The 24,216-nt window shown below is 42.8% G+C and overlaps 1 protein-coding gene and 1 long non-coding RNA gene across 7 annotated transcripts in view; one reads left to right on the top strand and one right to left on the bottom strand.

Moving 5' to 3' along the window:
• The window catches only part of palmdb (palmdelphin b), a 78,583-nt gene that overhangs the window by 1,187 nt on the left and 53,180 nt on the right, over window positions 1-24,216 (bottom strand). For 3 of the 6 annotated variants that reach the window (XM_032504359.1, XM_032504356.1, XM_032504357.1), the window contains exon 6: window positions 24-2,433. In XM_032504359.1, coding sequence (XP_032360250.1) covers window positions 24-2,433 — 2,410 coding nt within the window. Of the gene's footprint in view, window positions 1-23; window positions 2,434-14,504; window positions 14,637-24,216 lie in introns of those variants that run through there. The other 3 variants (XM_032504360.1, XM_032504361.1, XM_032504362.1) reach the window with 3 other exon arrangements.
• Window positions 1,354-9,396, top strand: LOC116672474 (uncharacterized). Its single transcript, XR_004327558.1, has 3 exons — window positions 1,354-1,365; window positions 5,561-5,566; window positions 9,299-9,396. It is a non-coding gene; the product is annotated as an uncharacterized LOC116672474 (long non-coding RNA).

Genomic DNA, 24,216 nt, shown 5'->3' with positions numbered 1-24,216 from the left:
TAGTCTTTATTCTGCTGACGTACCTGAATTGTCAAATGCCAAAGTGTCCTTATTATTTGACAATATCCTTTCAGTATTGAACCTGTCTTCGCCATACAGATTTGCCCTCTCTTTCCTCAGATCGTCCTCCCTCTGATTCACCATCTTAATCTCTTCATCCACCAGTGACATTGTGCTTCTTGAACGCAGCTTGAAAAAGGGGTTGTTCAGGAACATTTTCTCCTGGGGCTGCTCACAGGCTTTGTTAAGGGAGAACTCGGAGGCACTGCGAATAATAAGATTGGATGTTTCAAGGATGATGAGGTTGGAGCTGTTGTCCTCGGAGCGCCACTCGCCAGACTGAGCTGCCACGTGGTCTTTGCCAAATCTTGGGCTCGAGGTGAAATCATTGCCAGGGTCGAGAATGATAATGTTTGCTGATACTTCATGTTTCAGCGGTTCCTTAGTGGGTGAGGAGGTGATGATGAATGACGGTGTTAGTGGAGTGCTTTTAGATCTTGGGATACTTCGTGATGGAGCACAATCAGTGGACTTGCCCATCCTTGAGAAGACCCTCTCTCTCCTGAAGTTTTCCTCTCGCTCCATTGATATGCGAATCTCCCTTTCAACTTGTGTTTCTGGGTCATCGTAAGGGGACCTGTAACTGGAATCATCCAGGCCAGAATCCTCTGAGCAAGGGCTGAATTGGGTGTGAGGATAATCGCCAACCAGATTTAAGTTCTCCAGGTCATGGGCTTTCTTGTGAGTTCTTTCAATGTTGCGGACTGGTGTGTACATGAAGCTGTGGCTGCCATGGAAGCTGGGCTGCTTGGTTGTAGGTAAGACAACCTTGTTCATGGTCTGCTCCTCCATTTCCCGCCACTGTTTACGAGCCAGCTGAAAGTCCACATGCTCTGTGCTAACATTCTTGCTCTTGGTTTCTTGTATTACACAAAAGTCTTTAGGTAGCTTCTTGTTCAAATCTGCATTGATGTGCTTATGGTGGGTAGTGTGATTATGATTGGCATCTCTGCCATTTTCGCTGTCATCTTCAGAGATTTTGGACAAACATTGAAGGCCTAAAGGGTTATATTTAACCTCTTGTGGAGGGCTAGGAAAGGAAATTTTATCTTCAGGTTGTTCTAGAACTTCTTCCGCTTGTGGAACCTCAAAAGTAACTTCTTCAACATTGTTGTCTTGTTCCTCAAAGTCTGTCACCTCAACTTTCTGCACAAACAGCTCCTGGGCACTCAGCTGAAGACTGTCCAAATATGAGTCATCGTCTTCTCTATTTATAGAAGAAGAGAATATTGTTCTCCATTTTTCATCATTATCACTGTCTGAGGAAGCTGCCGCAATCTCAGCGTGTAGGCATTCGTCCATTTGGTCCTGGCAGGACTCATTGGAAACATCTGACATTGCATCTTCTCTAATACACTGCTCTAATATCGACTCCTCTGTAATGGGCGGTTCAAACTGGATGTCGTGGGCATCTGGGTCTTCTTCTGTGTCTATTGCCACATTTTGGTAACCACCGCCTTCAAGGCTAAGTTCATTATCCTCAGGCTCTGGCTCAGGGTACAACTCTACCTCAGGGTATTGCTCCGGCTCAGGGTACTGGTCTGTGTCAGAGTATTGTTCAGGCTCAGGGTAGAGCCCTAACTCAAGGTCTTCTTCTTGTTTAGGGTGGTGCCCTATCTCAAGGTCTTCCTCTTGTTTAGGGTAGAGCCCTAGCTCAAGGTCTTCCTCTTGTTTAGGGTGATACCCTAGCTCAAGGTCTTCCTCTTGCTCAGGGTAGTGCCCTAGCTCAAGGTCTTCCTCTTCCTCAGGGAATTGCTCTGGTTCAGGGTCTTGCTTTGACTCAGGGTATTGCTCTGGTTCAAGGTCTTGCTCTGGCTCAGGAGACTGCTCTGCTTCATTGTCTGGTTCTGGCTCAGGAAACTGGTCAGACTCTGGGACTTGTTCTTGCTCAGGATCTTGTTCTGGTATGTCCTGCCTCTTACGATGGGTCTCGTTCTCATATACACTGTCAGCACTGGAGAGTGTGTCGGACACAGATGAGGCGATTGACTCATTTCTGTTGAGCTCTTCATGCCCTGATTCTAATATCAAAGCTTCATTTTGACCTTGACAAGGCGTTTCACTGCAAATGCTGGTCTCAGAGCAGTCAGGCTTGTCAATCTCAATGGTGCCAGATGGAAGGTCAGTTAATAATTTACCAAGTATCGCTGCTTCCCCTGGGAAATCTGATAAGTCTGTCTCTGAACCATTTTGCTCATCATCTGCACTGAAATCCTTCCCTTGTTCAGGGGAATTAGCCACAGAGACCTCTACTTCACAGTCCATCGCCAGCTCTGATTGTTCAATGGTTTCCATGGTGACGGAGAAAGAGTTGTGATTCTCAGTTGTGCTGGAACCTTCGTTCAGGTCTTTTCCATCCACCGAGGTAGCTCTCTGAGAAAAGAGAGAACAAATAAAATAGACTTTTATTTTCTGAAAGGGAGAAAGGGAATACATAACTTTGCTAAATGCATATAATCAATAGCAGCGTTTTCACAGTAGCCTCAGCAGTCTCCTTGACATTGTCTTCCTTCAGTGTCTCCCTGTATTTAAAATGTTTTTTTCGTTTCCCTAATGACAAGTAAATTGGTTTTGAATCAGCCAGTATGACATCCCCCATAATAACCAGCAAAGACGTTATAATGTACAGAGATAGAATAAGAGATAGAAGCTAAATAATTGCACTTAGCCACTGAATGACAAGCCAGGACTATGATTCAGACATTTGTTCAGTATTGCACTCTATGTAAAACAGCACATAACAGGAATCAATCCATTATAGCTTGATTAAATGCACATTTATTGTGAATCTAGAAACACTGTTGTGATGCACACAGATAAGTCTCTGTATTGTCAGACTGAAGATTCAAATTGTTACAATAATGATTTTTTGGCAATCACATCATTACAATGATCATCATCCTTGTTTTCATCATCACCAACAAAGACAAGAACACTAGACCGGCTCAGTAACACTCCAGGATGTTACTGCGAATGCAATCACACCAATGTGACTTTGGCAAATCCTCCTGGACAAGTCTTGAAGTCCAATAAGCACACTAAAGTTATCAATGGACAGTACTTAAATGGCCAGGGCCTGTGTTGGAGAAACACTTTCCGATCTGCGGAGGGTCGGGGGGGCCTCTGTGGCAGTGTGTGTGTTAGGAAAGGGGGAGGGAGGGTCATCTACGTTTGTGCTTGCTGTGCTGAGTGCATGTTTCCCTAAGTGGGTTATGTGTAGAAAGAGAGACAGCACATCAAAGGTAGCTAAATGAAATGGCATTATATCTGTTCTTATGTAACGCTGCAGGTTGGGTCTGCCTCCCACACATTGCCAGAGTGTCCCTGCAAGATGATTAACTGCGCTCGCATACTCTCAGGCATTTAAATTACAATTACACTGCCAGAACCATCTCTGGCTACATTCATTCCTTGACTTTTCAATTCCGAGACTCCCTGAATGCCACTAACCCCTTACAGCTCACTTTGGGGAACTGTGGCTACATCAATACACAGACTTCAGCAAGATCTAAATTCTCTAAGCAGAACTTTAGTTGCACTCTTCTGTAGCCCCACTCAGCTGCATGCACATGTGTGTACAAAACCTCAGCTGTGAGATAAATTGGAATGTGTGGCTTGGTGCCACTGGCTGCTTTAATCAGCTTAATCAGAGAGGGTGCATTGTGTGTCAGCAGTTTGACAAAGCTCTCTTTACAGCATGCACAGGCAGGGTTTACAGGGGGATACCTCTAGCAAAAGCTAACTGTTTTTTTGTGTTATGAGCATAGAATGTGTAAGGTTATGAATAAATAAACTTTAGGAGTTTTTTAATTCTACAATGGAGCGATTGCCGGCTGACATTGGGCGAGAGGCGAATACAACCTGGTGGACGCCAGGCTAGGGCCTTCAGGATGAAGCTGTCCCATCCCTTAGCATCCGCTAATGGGGATCCCAATAAAATCCAATCAAATATTGAAGTCCGACATGTTTCAATCACTCGGTTGAAATTGATTTGAGATGCAATGCCACTGCTGCAGCTTCACGTTAAAAGCATTGACTTTCATGTCGAAATAATGTGTTTGTCAGTGAGCCTGACCGCTATATTGTTCAAAATGTGTTTATAAAACAAAAAGGTCATTCTTGGCATTTTTCAGTTGGACACATTGCAAGGAGTAATGGAACAGGAGCGGCCACAGTGAGCTGTTAGATCAAGAGCTGCAGGAGACACGCTGCACACCCACAACTTAACGCGGTGACAAACCACTTCTACTTTCCCTTTGGCTGTTTGTGTGCAGCATGAAATCAGATTGGTCAGCTGAGGCAATTAGCTGTAAATTTAACATAAACATTATGGTAACCTTCTTGGGTGTTGTCATGCTTACTTTTGTGCCTTAAATCCTTCACAAACTTACTCAATTCGCAGGCAAGTACGTGAGTCACAACCACAGGTAACTGTGTGAGGGACCGTGTCTGGAATTCTGGGGTAAATACGGAATATTCTTTGATCAACTCAAAACATGGATATTGGTATTTTGTGCCTGTGTTACGGTCCCACTCTATGGAAGGCACTGAGGTCATGTTCTCCTGCTGCCAAGTGTCGAGGCAGCAGCCCCCCCCCGTCGCCTGTGGGCTCTTTTCACTCCGAAGCTGAACGTATTTAACAGGATACCCACGGCCGCTGACTCCGAACATCAAACACTGCCAGCAGCAGGCCACTCTCCACCATGTTTCTAATCCTTTTTGGCTTTCTCCACATCTCTCTTTGGAACAGTAACAATAGGCACATTCCTTTTATCAAGCCAGCTCCTGCATCATGTGACCTAGCGTAGTCGAGCCACAGTTTCACATCAGTGTGTGAGCTGCAGTAGCAGGTGTCCTCACAGCAGTCGTGCAACAGAAAACTCAGATGTGACCGATAGTCTAGCTAGCTGTCTGGATTTACCCTGCAGAGATCTGAGGAGCAGGTAACCATAGTCCTCAGAAATCCACCGGAGGTTTAGGCTGCCACCCAGAGTGTTCGAGGAGGATCAGGTGTGATGTTTGAACTCAGTGGGCCTGCTGAAGGTTACCTGTCCTTTGCCCTGTCTCTGGACAAATACACAGTGTGTTTCATCATGACATGTACTGGTTACCACCACCAAAAAGGCAGAATTCTTTAGCTTAAATGAACATAGCCTCACATTGTCAGACCTTCCTCCACAAAGGAAGATCGGGAATTTAATAAAAACAAGGAAGTACAGATTAAAACCACCTATTAATTGTAAGCATCACAAAATGGTTCCAATTACCTTAATTATACTTTTGGTGCTCTAAACTATGTTGGGTGACGGCACTTCTTGTTGACGTTCAATGTATTTTCAAACAGAAAGAGACTAGCTTATCCCGTCCCCTCCGCCTCCCTTACGTGCGTCCGCGCACTAACCCCTCACCCCCAACTCCTTCTTGTCGGTTATTATGTTTGGTGGTGCAGGTTGGCACAGTTGGTTTTTGTTGGCATTTGTAGACGCTGGGCTGTCTACAGAGACGTGTTTTTTTACAGTGTGTTCAGGGGACATGCAGCTAGTGGACATTGAGGAGATGTTTGCTGAAATGTTGTATCCTAAAAAACGCGTGGCATTGCTTAGAGCACCTTTAAGAACCAATGTGGTCCTGCTGTAAGATCTGGTTCCATATCGAAACACCTGATCAAGTGTTCCAAAGTTGGGCTCCCCCTTTTTTGGAAGGATTGGTCATTATATCATCTTGTCTTGTTTTGTTTTTTTTGTTTTGGAGGGTGATGGTGACGATTTGTGTGTGTGTGGCGGGGGGGGGGGGGGGGGGGGGTTGTGCGGATCTCCCACAAAACAACATAATCATCTTAGCATATGAATTCCTCCGGCAGGCTGAAACAGTACATAATGTACTGTACTCTGCTCAGACTGACTTGGCAGCATTACAGCAGCACAATATGAATTTAAAGAGCACATTGATTTCAGCTTTCTTCCATGTTTGCAAAATCTAAATTTAAATCTCCCCTACTTATGATGCCATGCAGTAGTCGTGTTTTTGTGCAGTACTGGGGGGGGGAGCGAATGCTACCCAGGAAATGAAAAAATTCAAAAAGAAAAGCTAATTAAATTTCTCTCTGCCCTTTCCGGACCCAAATGCAACAAATAAATAAATAGCTGACAGTGTACATGTGCACAATGGTGGAATGGAACTAAGTACATTTACTCAAGTACTGTACTTAAGTCCCAAATGAGGTATTTGTACTTTACTTGAGTCCTTTTTTTCATGCCACTTTCTACTTCTACTCCGCTACATTTCAGAGAGAAATATTGTTTTTCCTCCACTACATTCTTCTGACAGCTTTAGTTTACACATTAAGATTCCTGCACACAGAACACATGTAGTTTATACAATCTGGTGTTTTAGTCTAAATGAAACCAGCCTGTTTGGATCCTTTACACTTTCTACAATGGGAGGATTTTTCTGCATTGAGTAGTTTTACTTTAATACTTGAAGCATATTTTCGTGATGATGCATACTTTTACTTTTTTAATGCAAGACTTTTACTTGTAACAGAGTATTTTTACATTGCGTTATTAGTACTGTTACTAGGATCTGAATACTTCTTCCACCGCTGCATGTACGGTATATGTCCTTATCCTCAGCAGTCCTGCACTGGACCTCATCACCGCCACCTCTTGTCTTAACCTTACGATGGTCAACGGTACCACCTGTTGATGAGGAAGTGCGTGTGTTTGCATAATCGACAGCCTGTAAAAGTTTCATTCACAAAATGTTGTTCCAAAAACTAAAAATAAGACTCACATCACATAGCTTCAAGTCCTGCTGTATAAAATCAGCAGACCAAAAGGCAACACGTTTGGAGTCAGAAGTTGCATGGGAGCAGCCAAAACAATCACAATATTAATGATAAGAAGCTGTGGGGCCACACACTATGTTGTGTTTTTATCATCATCGCGATATCATCCGGCACGATAAACACTTTGTCAAAGGCTGTGGCACATCGCGAAACACACTCAGACATACTTTGGGTTAGTTGAAAGAAAATAGGAATAGGAAACTGCACCTATTTTGTAGTGGTGCCTTTTATATTCAATTCAATGCTCAATTCGGTCAATTAAAAAAAAAAATGTTTGGAAATGATTTCCTCTCATTTGTTTTAACCCTTGTGTTGTCCTAGGGTCAAATTGGCCCATTTCAAAGTGTTTTATATCATAAATATGAATTTCTTTCAGACAAATTGCCCAAAAATAAAATGGATGATTCCATGCAACATTCTTCAGGTAAATGAATAATTACTTTCATCGATTTTTTTGGGTGTTTTATTTAATCTTATAGAATTTGAATTCTTTTTTTTTTATGGTTTCAAAACCGCATCCGGACTAAACTTTGACATATACACATCTGTGTTCCACTCAACATCCTCTGATCTTAACTATTAGTCAAAATAATTCATAATTTCTGCCTTTTTAACTAAAAACCTATGTATAAGTTGATACAAATGAGGTTTGTTGACCATGAATTCCAAGAATAAGTGTAAAACCTGTTGTTAAACCAGCTCAAGTTTTTTTTTTTTAAGCGCCAAAAGCATGGAAAAGTGACAAATAAATTAGAAAAAGTGACAAAAAACATCGGAAAAGCACAAACAAAAAAATTCAATTTTGACCTGGAAGGACAAGTTCATGGTTAACGGGAAGACAACACAAGGGTTAAATTCACCAAGCACTTTGTTGTATTTTAACAAAATACTGAAAGTACCCTTTAAAATCTGTATATTTATCGCAAGTATATTTACAACAAACGCATATTTTCCTCACATCGTGCAGCCCTAAAGAGCTGCGTATGATTAATCATCCGAGCAGCGCTGTAGTGTGACAGAAATTAAGGGTTTGACGTGAAGTTAGATGCTAAATACCATCATGGTCCTTTACTAACATGAGAGGCGATCAATGGGACGTCACAGTCTGGGATATTAGACGAGAGAAAATTATAGCCTACAAAAAAACAAAGAATAATCCTGGACCGAGAATTTCCTAGTTCCTACTGAACTCTAGAAGTTGCTGTGCCGAAATAACCCAGAAAATATGATAAAATGAAAAATAAAAAAAATTAGCTCTCAGTAAATCGGCAGCCATGATGATGATCTGGTAAAACAGAATCTGCATTTTGAAATTTTTTCATGGGCATGTCAAATCACAGTATGGCGTGTTTTCTGCTCACACACACACACACACACACACACACACACACACACACACACACACACACACACACACACACACACCACACACACACACACACACACACACACACACACACACAGTGCCAGTCACACTTCATTGTTTGACGATGTAAGTTTTCTTTCTCACACACACGCGCGCGCCTACAAGGACACACGCATGCGACAGACTGAGTGCCATGGTAACCATCAACAGGCCTGACACTTGTGCACTGATCAGCTGTAACCGCCTCCACTTCCCCCTCACCCCCCCCCCACCCACCTCATCAGCAGACTGTTAAATGTGACGGGAAGCAGGGCTGCATTCATGTCGTATCTGGGAGAAAGAAATGGTGACTACAATCTTCCTGCTTTAAAAAGTTCCCCTCGTCATTTTGGAAACAAATGTCCATAACACAGTGTGATGACCACATACTGTACGAAACAGGGTTTTATGACATGGTAACCCACTGCATTAGTGTCTACAAGCCAACTTTCCTCTAATTTGTTAATGAATTTCAGAAATATAACACCCTTTTTTTTAATATTACAAATAAAAAAGCCATTAAGACCTTTTAAGTTGTTAAATGAATATAATATGAATTGATAGAACACATGCTCTGGCATTTTGAAATGTAGATATATTTTTATATGGTATTGTCTTTTCTTTTTATTTCTGTTTTGTAATACCCATTTTATGTATCTGGGTGTACATTTGCAGCCTCCACTTTTATATACTAAAGCAGGGGTCTTCAACGTTTTCCAGGCCAAGGACCCCCAAACTGATGGCGAGATGGAGCGGGGACCCCCTAATTATATATATGGTATAAAATTGTGTTATATCAAACTGGTCCTATAGTGCCATGTGTGCATTGATGACTGAAAGACATCTTCTGCCTCCATTTATCTGTTTACTACAGTGTGTTGAATTCATGTTAATGTGTATTTAAAGACATTTCAATTAGTGGAAAAAATGACAGGGGGGAATATAAAAAAAAAAGTCTAATCAACCAATCAATCAATTTAAAAGAGAATTTTTCAACCGAAGAAAGTCTTCGTTTATTGGTAAACTGTTGAAGTATAAGACTGTGAAAATACGTAATTAGAAGGACTACACACTTCAATGTCGCATAGGATGTATCGTTACTCAAAAGAGCAGCGGCTCTGAAAAATCCTCTTTTAAATTGTCATCATATTTGTAATCCATGGCTCAATTTAAACAGGAAAAAAAAAATGTGCCTCTTCCTGTTTACTACTGTACTGCACTACAGATTTTTTCTGAATTAAGGTCCCATGAGGTCACCTTAAGGGGCGTGACTTTGGCTCTCTATACATGGATATCCTGTGACATCACACATGAAAGCCGGCGCCATCTTTAGTCCCGCCCAGGGACCGGAAGTAAACATGGATGGAGGGTTGGTGATGAGGTAGATGTTAATGTTGCCAAAAGACATGCTTTGTCAAATTAACGAGAGATTTCAACGGGGTCAGTAGTCCAAATTTACTGATTCGGAAGCAAATACGGATCAAAACCTTAAATATTGATTTTATTGGAATAGCGTTGCTTTTCTTTAGCAGAGAGATGAGCCATTTCCGTCTGATTAACGTTAGCAGAGCCCACTTCTTCAACGTTAACGTTAGCCATTTCACTGGAATCAACGGTTGGTGGCGCTACGGTCCTAAACAACAAAAAGGTCATGTGATTGATACCTATGTATAGTTTTCAACAAGAGAAGCAATTTCAAATTACATTTAAATAACTACAGTGAACCCTCGTTTTTCACGGGGGTTACGTTCCAAAAAGAACTTGTGATAGGCGAAATCCGTGAAGTAGTAACCTTTCTTTTTTTTACAATTATTATACGATGAAATACTCCATAATACATTGTAACCAAAGAACAAAACCTTTTTACAGGCTCAAGCATTTGTATACCAAATAAAAGTACTGTATTAAAAATTTTTTTACAAATAACTACTGTACTGTAAAATAATAATTTTTATCAATAATACGAACTGAAGGCTTCAAATTGCTGTTTTACGTACGTGTATAAACCGCAACGTTATTGACACACAGGTAGAGAAGAAGCTGAGAGACTGTTTAGCCAATCAGAATGCAGAACACAATGCACGATGCAAACCCGTGAAGCAGCGAGACCGTGAAAGGTGAACCGCGATACAGCGAGTGTTCACTGTAATCATATCCAATCATATCTTCACTCTGATTGGGCGGGCTTTGTTATTGCTAACTAATATATAACTTATAAGAAGTTCCGCCCACTGTGGGAACAAGCAGAGAAGGTTTAGCATGTTTAGCATATGTCTTCTAGCTGTGTAAATATCGAACGTTAGCAAAAGAAAATATCAAGAAATTATACAAAGATAACTTTTCATCCATCCACACGCTGTTCGCTACCCTTTCAAACGAGGCCACGCCCCTTTAGGAGACAGGAAGTGGGAACCGTTATACACTATTGGCGCTGCTTGAAATGCGCCAACTCTAGCATGGAGGATCTTTATCACAAGCCGTACGTACTCGAGCTAGCACCATGAGCCAGGACCGCCGATAAACTAGCTAGGCTATCGCCATGAGGAAGACATGCAGCGGCGTTTTTAAGATGAACTTAAACTTTAATGAAAAGGTGGTTTACCGTTACACCGGTAACCGTTACTTCCCTCCTAAAGGGCAAGTATAAATACCTGCAGCAACTTATTTTAACTGAGCATACTGATATGATGAAATTGACTAATAGAAACATCATAGTTGACAGTGCGCTACTTTGCTACTGGAAAATCTCAGGGTTGACTTAATCACGGCCCCAATGGAATCTGTCTTATAGCTTTTTTTTTTTATTCTCAATTTTGCAATTCCGTCCATGATTCTGGGCTCTACATTATTTGCTCCCATCAGGCTGGGACTCAGGGCCCTAAGGTAAAAAAAAAAAATACTTGCCACCGTGCTAAATAACTTTCCTGTGGGCAACCTTTTTTATTATTATGAAGTGTCAAGTTCTTCCCATAAGACTGAGAGCTAATAAAATAAGCCCATGATGCATCACCAAATCGAGAAGTAGAGTTGACTGGTTCAGAGGGCTGATGTCAGAGCCGGCTCTCTCTACTCAAACAGCAGATGGAATTCAATAGTGTCTCATATCTTTAGAAATGACAATGGTATTTTTGACAGTATATAGTTTTTCTCCAGAATTCTTATTTTTTGTGATGTTGGAAAAGCCTCTGCAAATCTCATCCTAAAGCAGGCCTGCATCCACGTTTCTACTTGTTTCTTCCCCCTAGAACGTAATACCCAAATTCCCTTAATTAATAATACATGGAAAGACGTGGGTTACTCTCGTACATTCCTTCCAAATCCCTACAGCGTCTGCCTGGCTGGCAACGAGTTCTGCAGTCACAGCGCTGTGTAAAACCACTGTACATGTACAGCTTTGACATATCTTTATGTGAACATGGTTCATTGCACTATTGAGTCATGGTTTTTTTTTTTCTTCCTTTTTTTTCATTTGAATTTTTCATTATTAGAAAGGATGAGTTGAGTGACTGTGTGGTCTTAGTTGTTAGCTTTGACCAGAAGTCTTATAATCCTTCCCTTGTCCTATTTGATATCTGTTTCATGCTTTTGTGGCGAAGTTGTGCAAAGAAACAGTTTTGAGATTTCCACAGCCTCTTCCCACAAAAAAATGTACGTACAATACGTACAATATTAGTATTCTAATGGCACCCTACAAGCAATCTCCATAGTAGCTCTGTGGAAGTTTACTTTACAATACAATAGACTTTATTGTCACTGAATAGTAATCAAGGTGGGAAATTAGCACCCGCCACCAGCCAATGGCGGGTACATTTTCATAGTGGCGGGTGACTTTGCCTTGTCATTAGAAAGCAATTTATGGCAGGGGGAGGGGATGACGCCATACGCTCATTCGCATATTTGTGACGTCATTACGCAATCATTTGCATTAAACTCAGTGGTTGCGTCAGCAAGGTAGATAGAAATCTTTAGCCAAATAATCACAAATTCATTACAGGAATTTATTTTACCTTTATAATTATTACTTAGGTAGCCTATCTTTTGATGTGTAAAAAAATAAAAAAATAAAAAAATTCTACTAAGGCCTGCCCAAGGACAGGTCAGCTCAGCTGCGTCTTTCTTCCATCGCGTCCCGCTGTCTCTCCTACCTTCATCATCCCCTCACCCTGTCCCTTGTCCATGTTCTACCCGCCTGCGCAGGGAGAGAGGGGACCGGCTCCTCTCCTCCTCACAAAACTGATTCAGAGAGAGGTGACTTGCACGCTCGCTGGACAATAGTCTACTGGTGACTTTTTTTTACTGAAAGTCTCCAGATTTGTCGCTAGTCGCTTTTGTGAAAAGAAGTCGCTAATGGGGTCTGAAAAGTCGCTAAATCTAGCAACAAACTCGCTAAGTTGGCAACACTGTTTTCACAGAGGCAGACTCTGTGTGTGTTTGTGTGTGGGTGTGTGTGTGTGTGTGTGTGTGTGTGTCTGTGTGTGTGTGTGTGTCTGTGTGTGCGTGTGCGTGAAAACGCAATGTGTGGCGGCCGGTGTTGATTGTGTGGAGCACCACCAAAAATGTGTCAATGTGTGGGAAACACTGCTTGAATACCAGCCACAGAGGCAGCAAAACAATAAAACCAACACATTAGTACTAGTTGGATGCCGACATTAAACATGGCCACATGTTGCACAGAATCTCTAATGCACTCCTGACAGTACTGCACCTGGACGGTTTGAGTCTTTAACAGCCATTTTGTTAGGAAGGCGGATGGAACAGGGCACAAAGGAAGCTTTAGATCCATTCAGTCTGCATCCAGGCAGGTAAAGGGAAAGAGATAACAAAGTTGACAAGGTTTCCTTTTGACAACATTGTTTGAAACTGGGGAAAAATGTCATAATAATATAATAATAATATATATTATATATATATATTATTCTAATAGTAATAAGTAATAAATTGCCATATATATCGCAGAATATTGCAATATGTTTAAAATTGCAATAATATCAACGTGATATAAGTATCGGAATAATAATGCATTGTGGTAGAAGTATTGCAATGACATTGAATCGTGACATAAGTATCGTAGTTGTATCGTGTTGGGACTCGGGGGTGCATTTAGAAAATGTCTTGAATCGATTCAAAATCGATTTTCGATTTAAAAAAAACAATTCACAGTATGTAAATGTAGTTACCTTTGCCATGTGATCTTTATAAAAGAAAAAAACTCACGTTATGATTGTGAAGTGATGGCCTTATCTCAATATTCAACAACTTTATCACATATTTCCCTCGTATTGTGAACCCCTAGAAAGAAACTAAAATACTCAAAAGAAAAGAGAGAAAAACTAAAGTTACACACATCAAGTGTAACCCCCCGTCTAATGTTTTGAGATGTGCAGAAAGTGAAGCCTCTGGTGGGCAATGGTAATTACCTGTATGGCTGGTGTTGGCCTCCCACTTCAGAGTGTGGCACAGGGTGGTGCCGAGGAGTTTTAAAAATGTCAACCCTCTCCACTGTCTGATTACTGATGCCCAATGGGGGGGGGAGACCCCTTTCCCCCGTTGTGAAAGGCAATTATCATTCATTTTCTCTGAGCAATGTCAATCCAGCTTGTTTGCCCCACACCACTCCACTAGGGCTCCCACCTCCGCCCTTTATGCTGACTCATCCCTTTCCTTATTACCCATGCCACTGTTGTGCCATCTGCATATTTGAAATCTGCACATGTTCAGATTGGACTACACAATACAGTACAGGAGAGAGGTGAGACAACACGGCCCCGAGGGGCCTCGGTGTTGAGAGTCATAGTCCAAGAGAACATGGTGCTTGTCTTAACCACCTGCTTCCTATATCTGACAAGGACGAGATCTCGCGAGATTAAAATGTAACGAGACTTTTCTCTGCAAGGTAAAAATTTAGGAACTGGAAATCGTAAACAGCATGCATGCATTAATGTCTAATAAAGCTGCTTTAGAACGGAACAGACGCCCTTATACAGAGCAATGATAAAGCTCAGACATTCTGTATATTTGATGTCTGTGCATTACATTTTTATTTTGCTTTTTAAAGTCCATGAGCATGGGCAATCAGATAAAGTAAAAAAAAAGAAGAAGAAATTTTGCTTTAACAAACGCGTGGGGTTAAAGCCAAACTAATCTATCCAGCGCTCCTCGATGTAACATACCACAGAGCCGAGCCACACCTACCGTCAACATGGAGTAGATCATCCACACAGAAATCATGTCCAGGGAACAGCTTCCAAATAACACACACAGAAACAAACTACACAAAACACTGCTACTGTATACTGCGCATATGGTGAGGCTCTGTTGGAGAGGAAGTGAGTGGCAGCAAACTTTGGTGGCTTTGTATGTGGACAGTTTTACACACACACACACACACACACACACACACACACACACACACACACACACACACACACACACAGTATTGGTAGAACTGTCATTTAGATGAAGTTGCGAGTGAAGAAGAGTCTCTCCCTGAGGCTGTTTTCTATTGAACCGCACACACACACACACAAACACATCATCATGTATTATAGTCCGTGACTGGCCGACACCGCGATGGAGAGCCACCATCGCGATGCCACTTCACACTGGAGTCCGTTCAAAGTCTTCTATGGTAACATTTATTTAGACTACTAAATATGTCTGTTTACTAGGGCTTGGTACCGAATTCAATACTTTTCAGACACCGACCAAATTGCCTGCAAAGTATCCAGTATTTAGAAATGCCTCGTCATTCAACACCCAATTTCAATACCTAAGGAGTGAATCTCATTAGAGTCAGTGAGCCAATAAGCATGCAGCATCATTCCACTAAACTCTAATAATCACTCACTCCAGAATTTCACTGACTTTTTTTTGAGATTATGATGGCCCAAAATGCTTGATGCTGGGGGAGCTTTTGAAAAAAATTGCGATAAAAGTGGCAATGTTTTTTGTATGTTTGTTGCAATGGAGATGCGGGAGACAGAGAAAGACAGGGTACATTGATGTTACATGTATACAGGTTGGCAGGACAGTCGGACATGTTTTGCACGGTCCTTCGCTGTACGTTTTGTTGGGATACGCGAGATGTTCGAGTCACACCCGTCTTGGTAAAAAAAGGAAATGAATATGGTCACGTATGTGTGACGTTATCCCGTTCTCATTCCCGATTGGTGATTGGCTCTCAGAGTCACATACAGGGTCTGGCACGTGGGACTGCTGGGATTGGTTGAAGTCACGGGAAACTCCGGTTATTGGTCAAACTTGCGAAAAAGTTGCAGTGATTGGTCAAAAGTCCAAAGTCACGCTGATCGGTTGAATTCACGTGAATTGGCGCGTTTGCAACACCGCAAAATCCTGGAGGGAATGAATAATGTCTGTGATTGGCTGTCTGACGTTGTAGGGACTATGTCACACAGAGACGGCTCACATAGAAGAAGCTAATAAAAAAAAAAATCAAGATTTGTGCTGTTGCGTGTAATGTCGTAATTTCTTTCTATTTTATAATACTGGTATCGAAAAATGTTGAACAATACCCAGCCCTACTGTTTACATAGATGAAAATTTAACTATCTGTAAAATACAGACTCTTTGAACTGTGAGGAAAATCTCCACTCTGTTAGTCTGTCTGTCTGCAGTCCTCCTCTCACTGTGGTCAGTCAGTCTGTCAGCATCGGAGCTTCTTCTTTCTCTACTACCGTTCAAATACATAATCCATGCATCCAAAAACAAGGCTGGGCATAGGGAGGAATCTGATTACTGACCTGCAGCATATACACAGATTTCTACTGCAGTGCAGTAAATGCAGAGCCTGTACACACTGAAACCCCCACCGGCACTTCAATTTTCACTTCAACAACACTATCTGACTATCTGTTACTGGGGATTATGTTGAAAAAATAATTGCTTAAAGTGTTTAAACAAAGTTTTGTGTTGGAGTTTGTAACGTTCCAAAATCTTAATTGTGACTTAGGCTAAAGATTCCTTTTCACAGTCAATGGACATCGGGTCCAAATATCAGTTATCTTTTTTATTAAAGGTCAAGTGTGCAACGTATTTAGTCCTTTTTCATTAATATTTACCATCACCATCAATTCCAAGTATTCCTTTTGGCTTGAAATTTTACATTTGCATTTGCATGAACTGGGTAAGACGCTCCATATTCAGGCGCCATCTTGAAATACGTTAGCCGGTAAGGGACATACAGGACATACTGCTCCGCCTTTCCCTGTTTTGCTGTCACATGATTCTCAGGTGCTGCTAATGGGTATCTTCGCTTACCGGCCCTGGCAAGTTTGAAGAAGGAAACGTGGAAGACCACACGTATTCAAAATCCAAATTTCAGGAATAAGTGTCTTCTTCTTTGCCCAGAAAAAGAAAAAGGAGATTGAAAAGAGCAAAAGACCGGCTTTTTGAAGCGTGAAGGCTACCGTAGATGTAGTATGTTCTGTACTTTGAACTGCGTGGTGCGATTGCAACATAAGATCTCAACGCTAGATGGGAGAAATTCCTACACATTGGACCTTTAGTTACTAATAATCGGTATCAGCATTGAAAAACCAGTATCTGTTGATCCCTAATTTAATGTTTCAATAAGATGCCAACAGAGTTATCCAGTGTCAAAGTACTGTATGGCAACCTTTCATCCATTTGTGTTAGATCCACGTGCTAAGATCCACATTACACCTCTTCCGCCTTTGCCCTTGACAAACAACATTCATAATCCAAACATTTCCCAGGTTGGTTCCACTGGTGCTGTTTTTATTTTTCTCCAGGGAAGAAAATCTGATATACAAAGAGCCAGAGTCGACTGAAGGCGTCTTTATTAATACAGCAAATAAAAAATATACGAACAGCCATTTGGGTGTCTCTGAAATCAAAGCCAGAAAATTGTGAAATATCACTTCTGTGAATGCCCACTTATTTGGAAATAATGAATTCCCGAGCTCGGCGAGGAGCAGTGGAGACATTAAGCCCTTCATAACATGGCACGTTGAAGTTGTGAGGCTGGACACGTGCCAACATCCTCAGGAGGGTTTTATCTGACAAACTCAATGCCTGACATCTTTATGAGCAAACAGGACCTTGAAATGAAGTGTGTCTGGGATCAGCCGTGTGGAGTTTGGGTGCAACATGTTGAATTACACATGAAAAGCCTTTTTTTTCGCCTTTGTATTCTGGATGTGAAAGTCCTTTTCTCCCCGGTGAGAATAAGACTGTCCAGCCTGGGTCATCGCGAGGAAAAAGGCATCTGAACAGCACTAATTTCTGCTCTGAATTTGTTCCATCAAGACTTGGCAAATTGTTTTCCACCATTGAAAATAATGAATTCATTGAGTGTGTTTACCCATCGTTAAAACACGGCCTGCTTTTCTCTGAATGTGTTTCAACCTGTCAACACTAAACAAAAAGATGAGGGCTGTACACACACGCACACGCACACGCACACACACACACACACACACACACACACACACAGGCCTTGTTAACTTGTATAAGCAAATCATGAGACGACTATGATGGAGACATCAGTGGTTGTGGTGTTTGTGTATAGGTCTTTGTCACAGCTACACCACACACACACACACACACACACACACAACACACACACACACACACACACACACACACACACACACACACACACAAACCATTCTGTTTGTAAAGCCTTAAAATCACTGGCTCCATCCCTCTTTTCAAAAAGAATTCACGTGCAATCATTGCAGAGGACCGAGCGAGACAGCTGCAGGTGAACCTGGACATATATTACCATCATTTCATACTATTAAAATGAGCATCACTGTAATGAGTCTTAAACTCTCCAATCAAGTATAAAGAAATAAGGATGTATCTTCCTCTGTGCCATAGAGCCCCATCGTTGTCCAAAAACTATTGAAAACATATCAGTGAGCCACACTGTTGCTCTGGGTGACATGTTCCTTCATTACCATGAACACACATATTTTGACTCAATCCCACGCAGACAGTCCCGTTGCCCAAATACTCACCAAGCACCTCTAGTGTCCAGCTGTTTTTTTTTTGTTTTATTTATAGATTTTAAATTTAAAAGCAGGAACCAATCAGCAACCGAGCTGAGAACCACACACAGAGTAGGAAAGTCAAAGTATTGGGGGACGGAATAACACGTTGTTGGTTGAAATTTTTACAAAGTAAAGGGACATGTAATAACATTAGTCTCACCCATTATGAACTTTATAACTAAGGTTGGCCATCGTTTGGAATGTAACAATTCTGATCCCAAATTCCGATTCTTGCTTTCCATTCCGGTTCTGGGTGGAGATGAATTGGGTCACATGGACTTGGTCGGCATTACTGGGAACGCCCGCTGAAAACGTCATTTCTGTTTATGGCGTCGGGGGAAAAAACATATCATATTTACATTGCAATTCCTGATCCTAAGTTTTACATACCGCTGAATAGACAGACGGAGACAGCGTTAATGCCACTAACGTCCTCGCTACAGTTTAAACTGAAAGTTACTTGGAATTCATTATTATTATTTCATATGCTAAGACATACCGGTCTTTAATATAGCTTTAGTGAACACGAGATAACTCTTAGTGTGTTTAGTTTTCTCCTGTTTGTTTAAGTTAGGAAGGTAAGTCGTTGTTGTTCTTTTGGTTTGTTAGGTTATCTTATTTTTGTTTTCAAGACAGGGTTGTTTTTGTTTGTTGTTTTGATAATAGGCCACCCTACAGTTTAGGTAGTTTTGGTTCTTTGTTTATTTAACCTTATATTCAACAATTCTATCATGATTGTGTCCAATAAAAATACTTGGACCTACATATGTTTTGTGGCTGCTTGGGGGACGGGGATAAATGGGGAAAATTAAATCGCTTTATGTTGCGTCCTAGGCACCCCTAGACTGGGGCGTAACATAATTGGGGGCTCGTTCCGTTGTTCTTGTTGCGCTTTGTTCTCGGGTGCGTTCGGGCGTGTCCTTTTTGTGTTCTGGTTGGCGTTGTTTTTTGGTGTGTGGGGGGTTATGGAGTTTTCACTGGACGAGTTTGTGGCTGGACCTTCTTTGGCTAAACTCGAGAAATGCAAAAAAACAGACCTGTTGTTGGTAGCAAATTATTATGAGGTGCAGGTGTCTTACAGTACCAATAAAGCGGAGCTTAAACAGTTTCTTTGTGCAGAGTTGGTGGAGCAGGGCGTCTTGCCTGACCCGGCTGCTGTAACGGCTGTTGCTGCTGCGGGTGGCGCGGCGGGTGACGCACCGATGGCGGAGGTGAAAGCGGCGGGGGCTGCTGGCATTCTCGCTGCTGGTGTGGGACTGACGCCGGTCACGGATCCTGTCATGGGTAACATGACTACGGAGGATCTCCGCATTACCCTCCAAATAAAGGAGGTAGAGACAAAAAACAGACAGCTGGAAGTGCAAGCCATGCATCTGCGGGTCAGAGCTCTTGAGCTGGAAAGAGGTAACCCTGTAGTCTCCACCCCGACGTCTCCTCTTGGCCGCAGGACTGTTTCTGTTCCTGCTTTTGACATCAGTAGGCACATTGCACTAGTTCCTCCATTTCGTGAGTCAGAGGTTGACTCGTATTTTAGCGCTTTCGAGCGAATAGCGGCTGCCCTGAGTTGGCCCAAAGAGTTTTGGTCCCTTCTCCTCCAGTGCAAGTTAGTGGGGAAAGCTCAGGAGATCTGTGCCAGTCTTTCTATTGAGGATAGTCTTGACTATAACATGTTGAAAAAGACTGTGTTGCAGGCCTATGAGTTGGTCCCCGAAGCGTATCGACAAAAATTTAGAAACCGTGAGAAAACCGCTAACCAGACATATGTTGAGTTTGTGCGTGACAAGAGCGTTTTGTTTGATAAATGGTGCCAAGCGTGTAATGTTAAAACTATGGCAGAGATCAGAGAGCTGATCTTGCTTGAGGAATTCAAAAAGTGTTTGCCAGAGCGCATCGTGGTTTATTTGAATGAGCAAAAAGAGTCGTCGGTAGCAAAAGCGGCGGTGCTGGCTGATGAATTTGTTCTGACCCACAAAAATGTTTTCTCTACGCCAGCCAGTTTTGGGTCACGTGTTTTTTCCGGAACGCGGAAATAGGTCGCCGAAGACGATGCGTAAACAACCCCACTAGCTACGAGTGAGGCCGCGAGTGTTTTTATTGTCAGGAGCCGGCCATTTGATTGCTGTTTGTCCGCTTCTTAAAAGAAAGCACCACACAAGCAGTTTAAACATCCTGCAGGTGGGGTTTATAAACGCCGCGTCCTCACCTGTAAAACACACAGAGTCTTTAAACGGAGCGGTTATCACGGATGTTGATCCTCGTTTTAAGCCGTTTGTGTCTCACGGATTTGTTTCTGTTACTGGCGAAGAATCGGATAAAGTACCGGTAACCATTATTCGAGATACAGCTGCCTATCACTCGTTCATACTGGCTAATGTTCTGCCGCTCTCTATTGAAACGTCGTGTTGCTCTGATTTGTTAGTATGGGGGATTAAAATGAGTGAGCTTAACGCTCCACTTCATAGGATCTATTTGCATTCAGCACTTGTGTCAGGACAAGTGAAGGTCGCCGTGCTTCCGCAGTTTCCGATCAGTGGCATTTCGTTTATTTTGGGTAACGATTTGGCCGGAGGAAAAGTGTTTCCTCTGCCCGAAGTAGTTACTGATCCCATTTCGGTGGCGCCTGTTGGCTACTCCTCTATTGTCTCTTCTGCTTTATCTGTGCCAACTCTGTTTCCTGTGTGTGCCATTACGCGAGCACAGGCTCGTAAATTCGGTGAAACTGTTGATTTGTCTGAGTCGTTTATGGCTACATTAGATGAGGATGAGCTTGTTTGTCCAGTGTCCTCTGCTACCGAAAGTGTAACAAAGTGTGAAAAAGTTACTAAATGTGTCAACGAGTTTGATTTTTTTTCTGCTGAACTAGACCTGAGTTTAAACGTGACCCGAGAAATGTTAATTGATGCTCAGATGAACGATCCGTCTCTAACTTTGTGTCTGTCCTCTGTTGTAGCCGCTGAGGACGACAGCAAGCCTGGATTTTTTCTAAGCAGCGGTGTCTTGATGCGACGGTGGAGTCCTGACTCCAGTGAGATACGCGTTGTGAATCAGGTGGTGGTGCCGACCGACTATCGTGCTCAAGTTTTGAGTCTTGCACATGACTCCAGTTTGGCTGGACACTTGGGTGTTAAAAAAACTTATCAACGTGTGTTGCGCAATTTCTTTTGGCCCGGTTTAAAATCTGACGTAACAAAGTACTGCCGCAGCTGTCACATATGTCAAGTCGTGGGAAAACCCAATCAAACTGTTCCTCCGGCACCACTTCATCCGATTCCTGTGCTTGGTGAGCCGTTTGAGAGAGTGTTGATAGATTGTGTGGGTCCGTTGCCACGAACTAAATCAGGACATCAGTATATTTTGACTGTGATGTGCGCTGCGACGCGGTACCCAGAGGCCATTCCACTGCGCACCCTCAGAGCTAAACCTGTTGTGAAAGCGCTCATTAAATTCTTCACAACTTTTGGTTTGCCTAAAACTATACAGAGTGACCAAGGTACAAATTTTATGTCCAAACTGTTTGCACAAGTGATGAGAGAGTTAAAAGTTAAACATGTAACATCGAGTCCTTACCATCCAGAGTCCCAAGGAGCACTTGAGAGGTTCCACCAAACCTTAAAATCCATGTTGCGTAAATACTGTCTCGAGTCCAGCAGAGAGTGGGATGAAGGTCTCCCTCTTCTGTTATTTGCGGTGCGTGAAACTACGCAGGAATCGTTGGGTTTCAGTCCTTGTGAGTTGGTGTTCGGTCATACCGTGTGTGGTCCTCTTCGTCTTCTTAAGGATAAGTGGTTGTCCGAGTCGCCAAAAGTTGAGCATAATGTGCTTGATTATGTCAGTTCTTTTCGTGAGCGTCTTAACTATGTGTGTCAGTTAGCCCGTGATAACATGACACACAGTCAGGTTAAGATGAAGCGTGGCTATGATAAAAAGTCTGTTCTTCGTGTTTTTCAGTCAGGTGAGAAAGTTTTGGTGCTGCTGCCGTTACCTGGATCTAGTCTGCAGTCTCGGTTTTCGGGTCCATATACAGTGGATAGGAAAATCAGTGACACGGACTACGTTGTGCTAACACCAGACCGGAAGAGAAAATCCAGAGTATGTCATGTTAACATGCTGAAACATTACTTTTCCAGAGTGAGAGATTCCCCGCCGTCTCCCGCTGTGCCCGTGATGTCCGTGCCTGCTCCTCAGTACATTCTGGCTGATGATGGTTTGGCGGAGAAAAGTGGATTGATGCCGGCCGCTCGTTTAAGAAATTCAGAGGTATTGTGTAACTTGGAGGTCTTTTTGTCCCATCTATCTGATTCGGCCCGTGCGCAGATTGTAGACTTGATTGAGGATAACTTATTGCTTTTCTCTGACCATCCCAGGCAAACGTAGGTCCTAAATCACGATATTGATGTGGAGGACCACAAACCCATAAAGCAACACGCATACAGAGTGAATCCGGCGAAAAGAGCTATGATGCAGCAGGAGGTGAATTATCTGGTTGAGCATGGGTTGGCTGTTCCCAGTGTAAGCGCGTGGAGCTCACCCTGTGTTCTAGTTCCGAAACCTGATAATACCCCTCGTTTTTGTAATGATTACCGCAAAGTGAATTCAGTTACTAAACCCGATTCTTTTCCGCTCCCTAGGATGGAGGATTGCATAGACCGTGTAGGCTCCGCCAAGTATGTGACGAAGCTGGACCTGTTAAAAGGTTACTGGCAAGTTCCTTTAACACCAAGGGCCTCGGAGATATCTGCTTTCGTTACACCTGATACTTTTCTCCAGTACACCGTCATGCCGTTCGGATTGCGTAACGCGCCCGCTACGTTCCAGCGGTTAATGCGCATCGTTTTATCTGGCGTCGATAATTGCGAAGCATATTTGGATGATGTTGTTGCTTATTCCTCAGACTGGACTGACCATCTTAATACATTGTCCCTTATTTTTAGTCGTCTCCGTGAGGCTTCCCTCACTCTTAACCTCGCGAAATGTGAGTTTGGGAGAGCCACTGTTACCTATTTGGGTAAGCAGGTAGGTCAGGGGCAGGTGCGTCCTGTAGCTGCAAAAGTGCAGGCGATTATCGATTTTCCGGTCCCACAGTCCAAGAAGGCATTGCGTCGCTTTCTTGGAATGTGTGGATATTACCGTGGTTTTTGTCGCAACTTTTCTGAGGTGGTGGTTCCTCTCACGGGCCTCGTAAGCCCTTTAAAGGAGTTTGTGTGGTCTCCGGCGTGCCAAGCTGCGTTTGAGTCTGCCAAAGCTTTGCTGTGTAGTGCCCCTGTTCTCGCTGCCCCCTGTTTTACGCGTCCCTTTAAACTGGAGGTAGACGCCAGCACTTACGGTGCAGGCGCTGTGCTTCTGCAGGAGGATGGTCAGGCAATTGACCATTCTGTCTGTTACTTCTCCAAAAAGTTTAACAAACATCAGCTAAACTACAGCACCATCGAAAAGGAAGCGTTAGCTCTTCTTTTTGCTTTGCAGTATTTTGAGGTTTATCTCGGGTCTAGTTCACAGCCTATCACTGTTTTTACTGATCATAATCCGTTGATATTCCTCGCAAATATGCGAAACTCCAACCAGCGGCTTATGCGTTGGTCACTCCTTCTACAAGATTTTAACTTACAGATCTGCCATAAGAAGGGTACCGAAAACATAATGGCAGACGCCTTGTCCAGGTGTGCCTCGGACATCTAAGTTGAGACGGGGGGGGGTTGGTTCAGTTTTTAGTTGTGGGGGTGTTACGACTGGGGTCGTGTTTGGTGTGTCGCTGTGTGTGTGTGTGTGTGTGTGTGCGCATGTCCTATCTCTCTCTCCCTATGTAAATAGGCTGTGCCGTCGCTCGGTGCTGATTGGTGGGGTCCGCTGAGTCCTACTCGTGATTGGCG

This window comes from Etheostoma spectabile, chromosome 22 (genome assembly GCF_008692095.1).
Source record: "Etheostoma spectabile isolate EspeVRDwgs_2016 chromosome 22, UIUC_Espe_1.0, whole genome shotgun sequence".
In the NCBI taxonomy this organism is placed as follows: domain Eukaryota; kingdom Metazoa; phylum Chordata; class Actinopteri; order Perciformes; family Percidae; genus Etheostoma; species Etheostoma spectabile.
The sequence above is the reverse complement of the archived record's forward strand: the minus strand, read 5'-3'. Positions and strand labels throughout refer to the sequence as shown.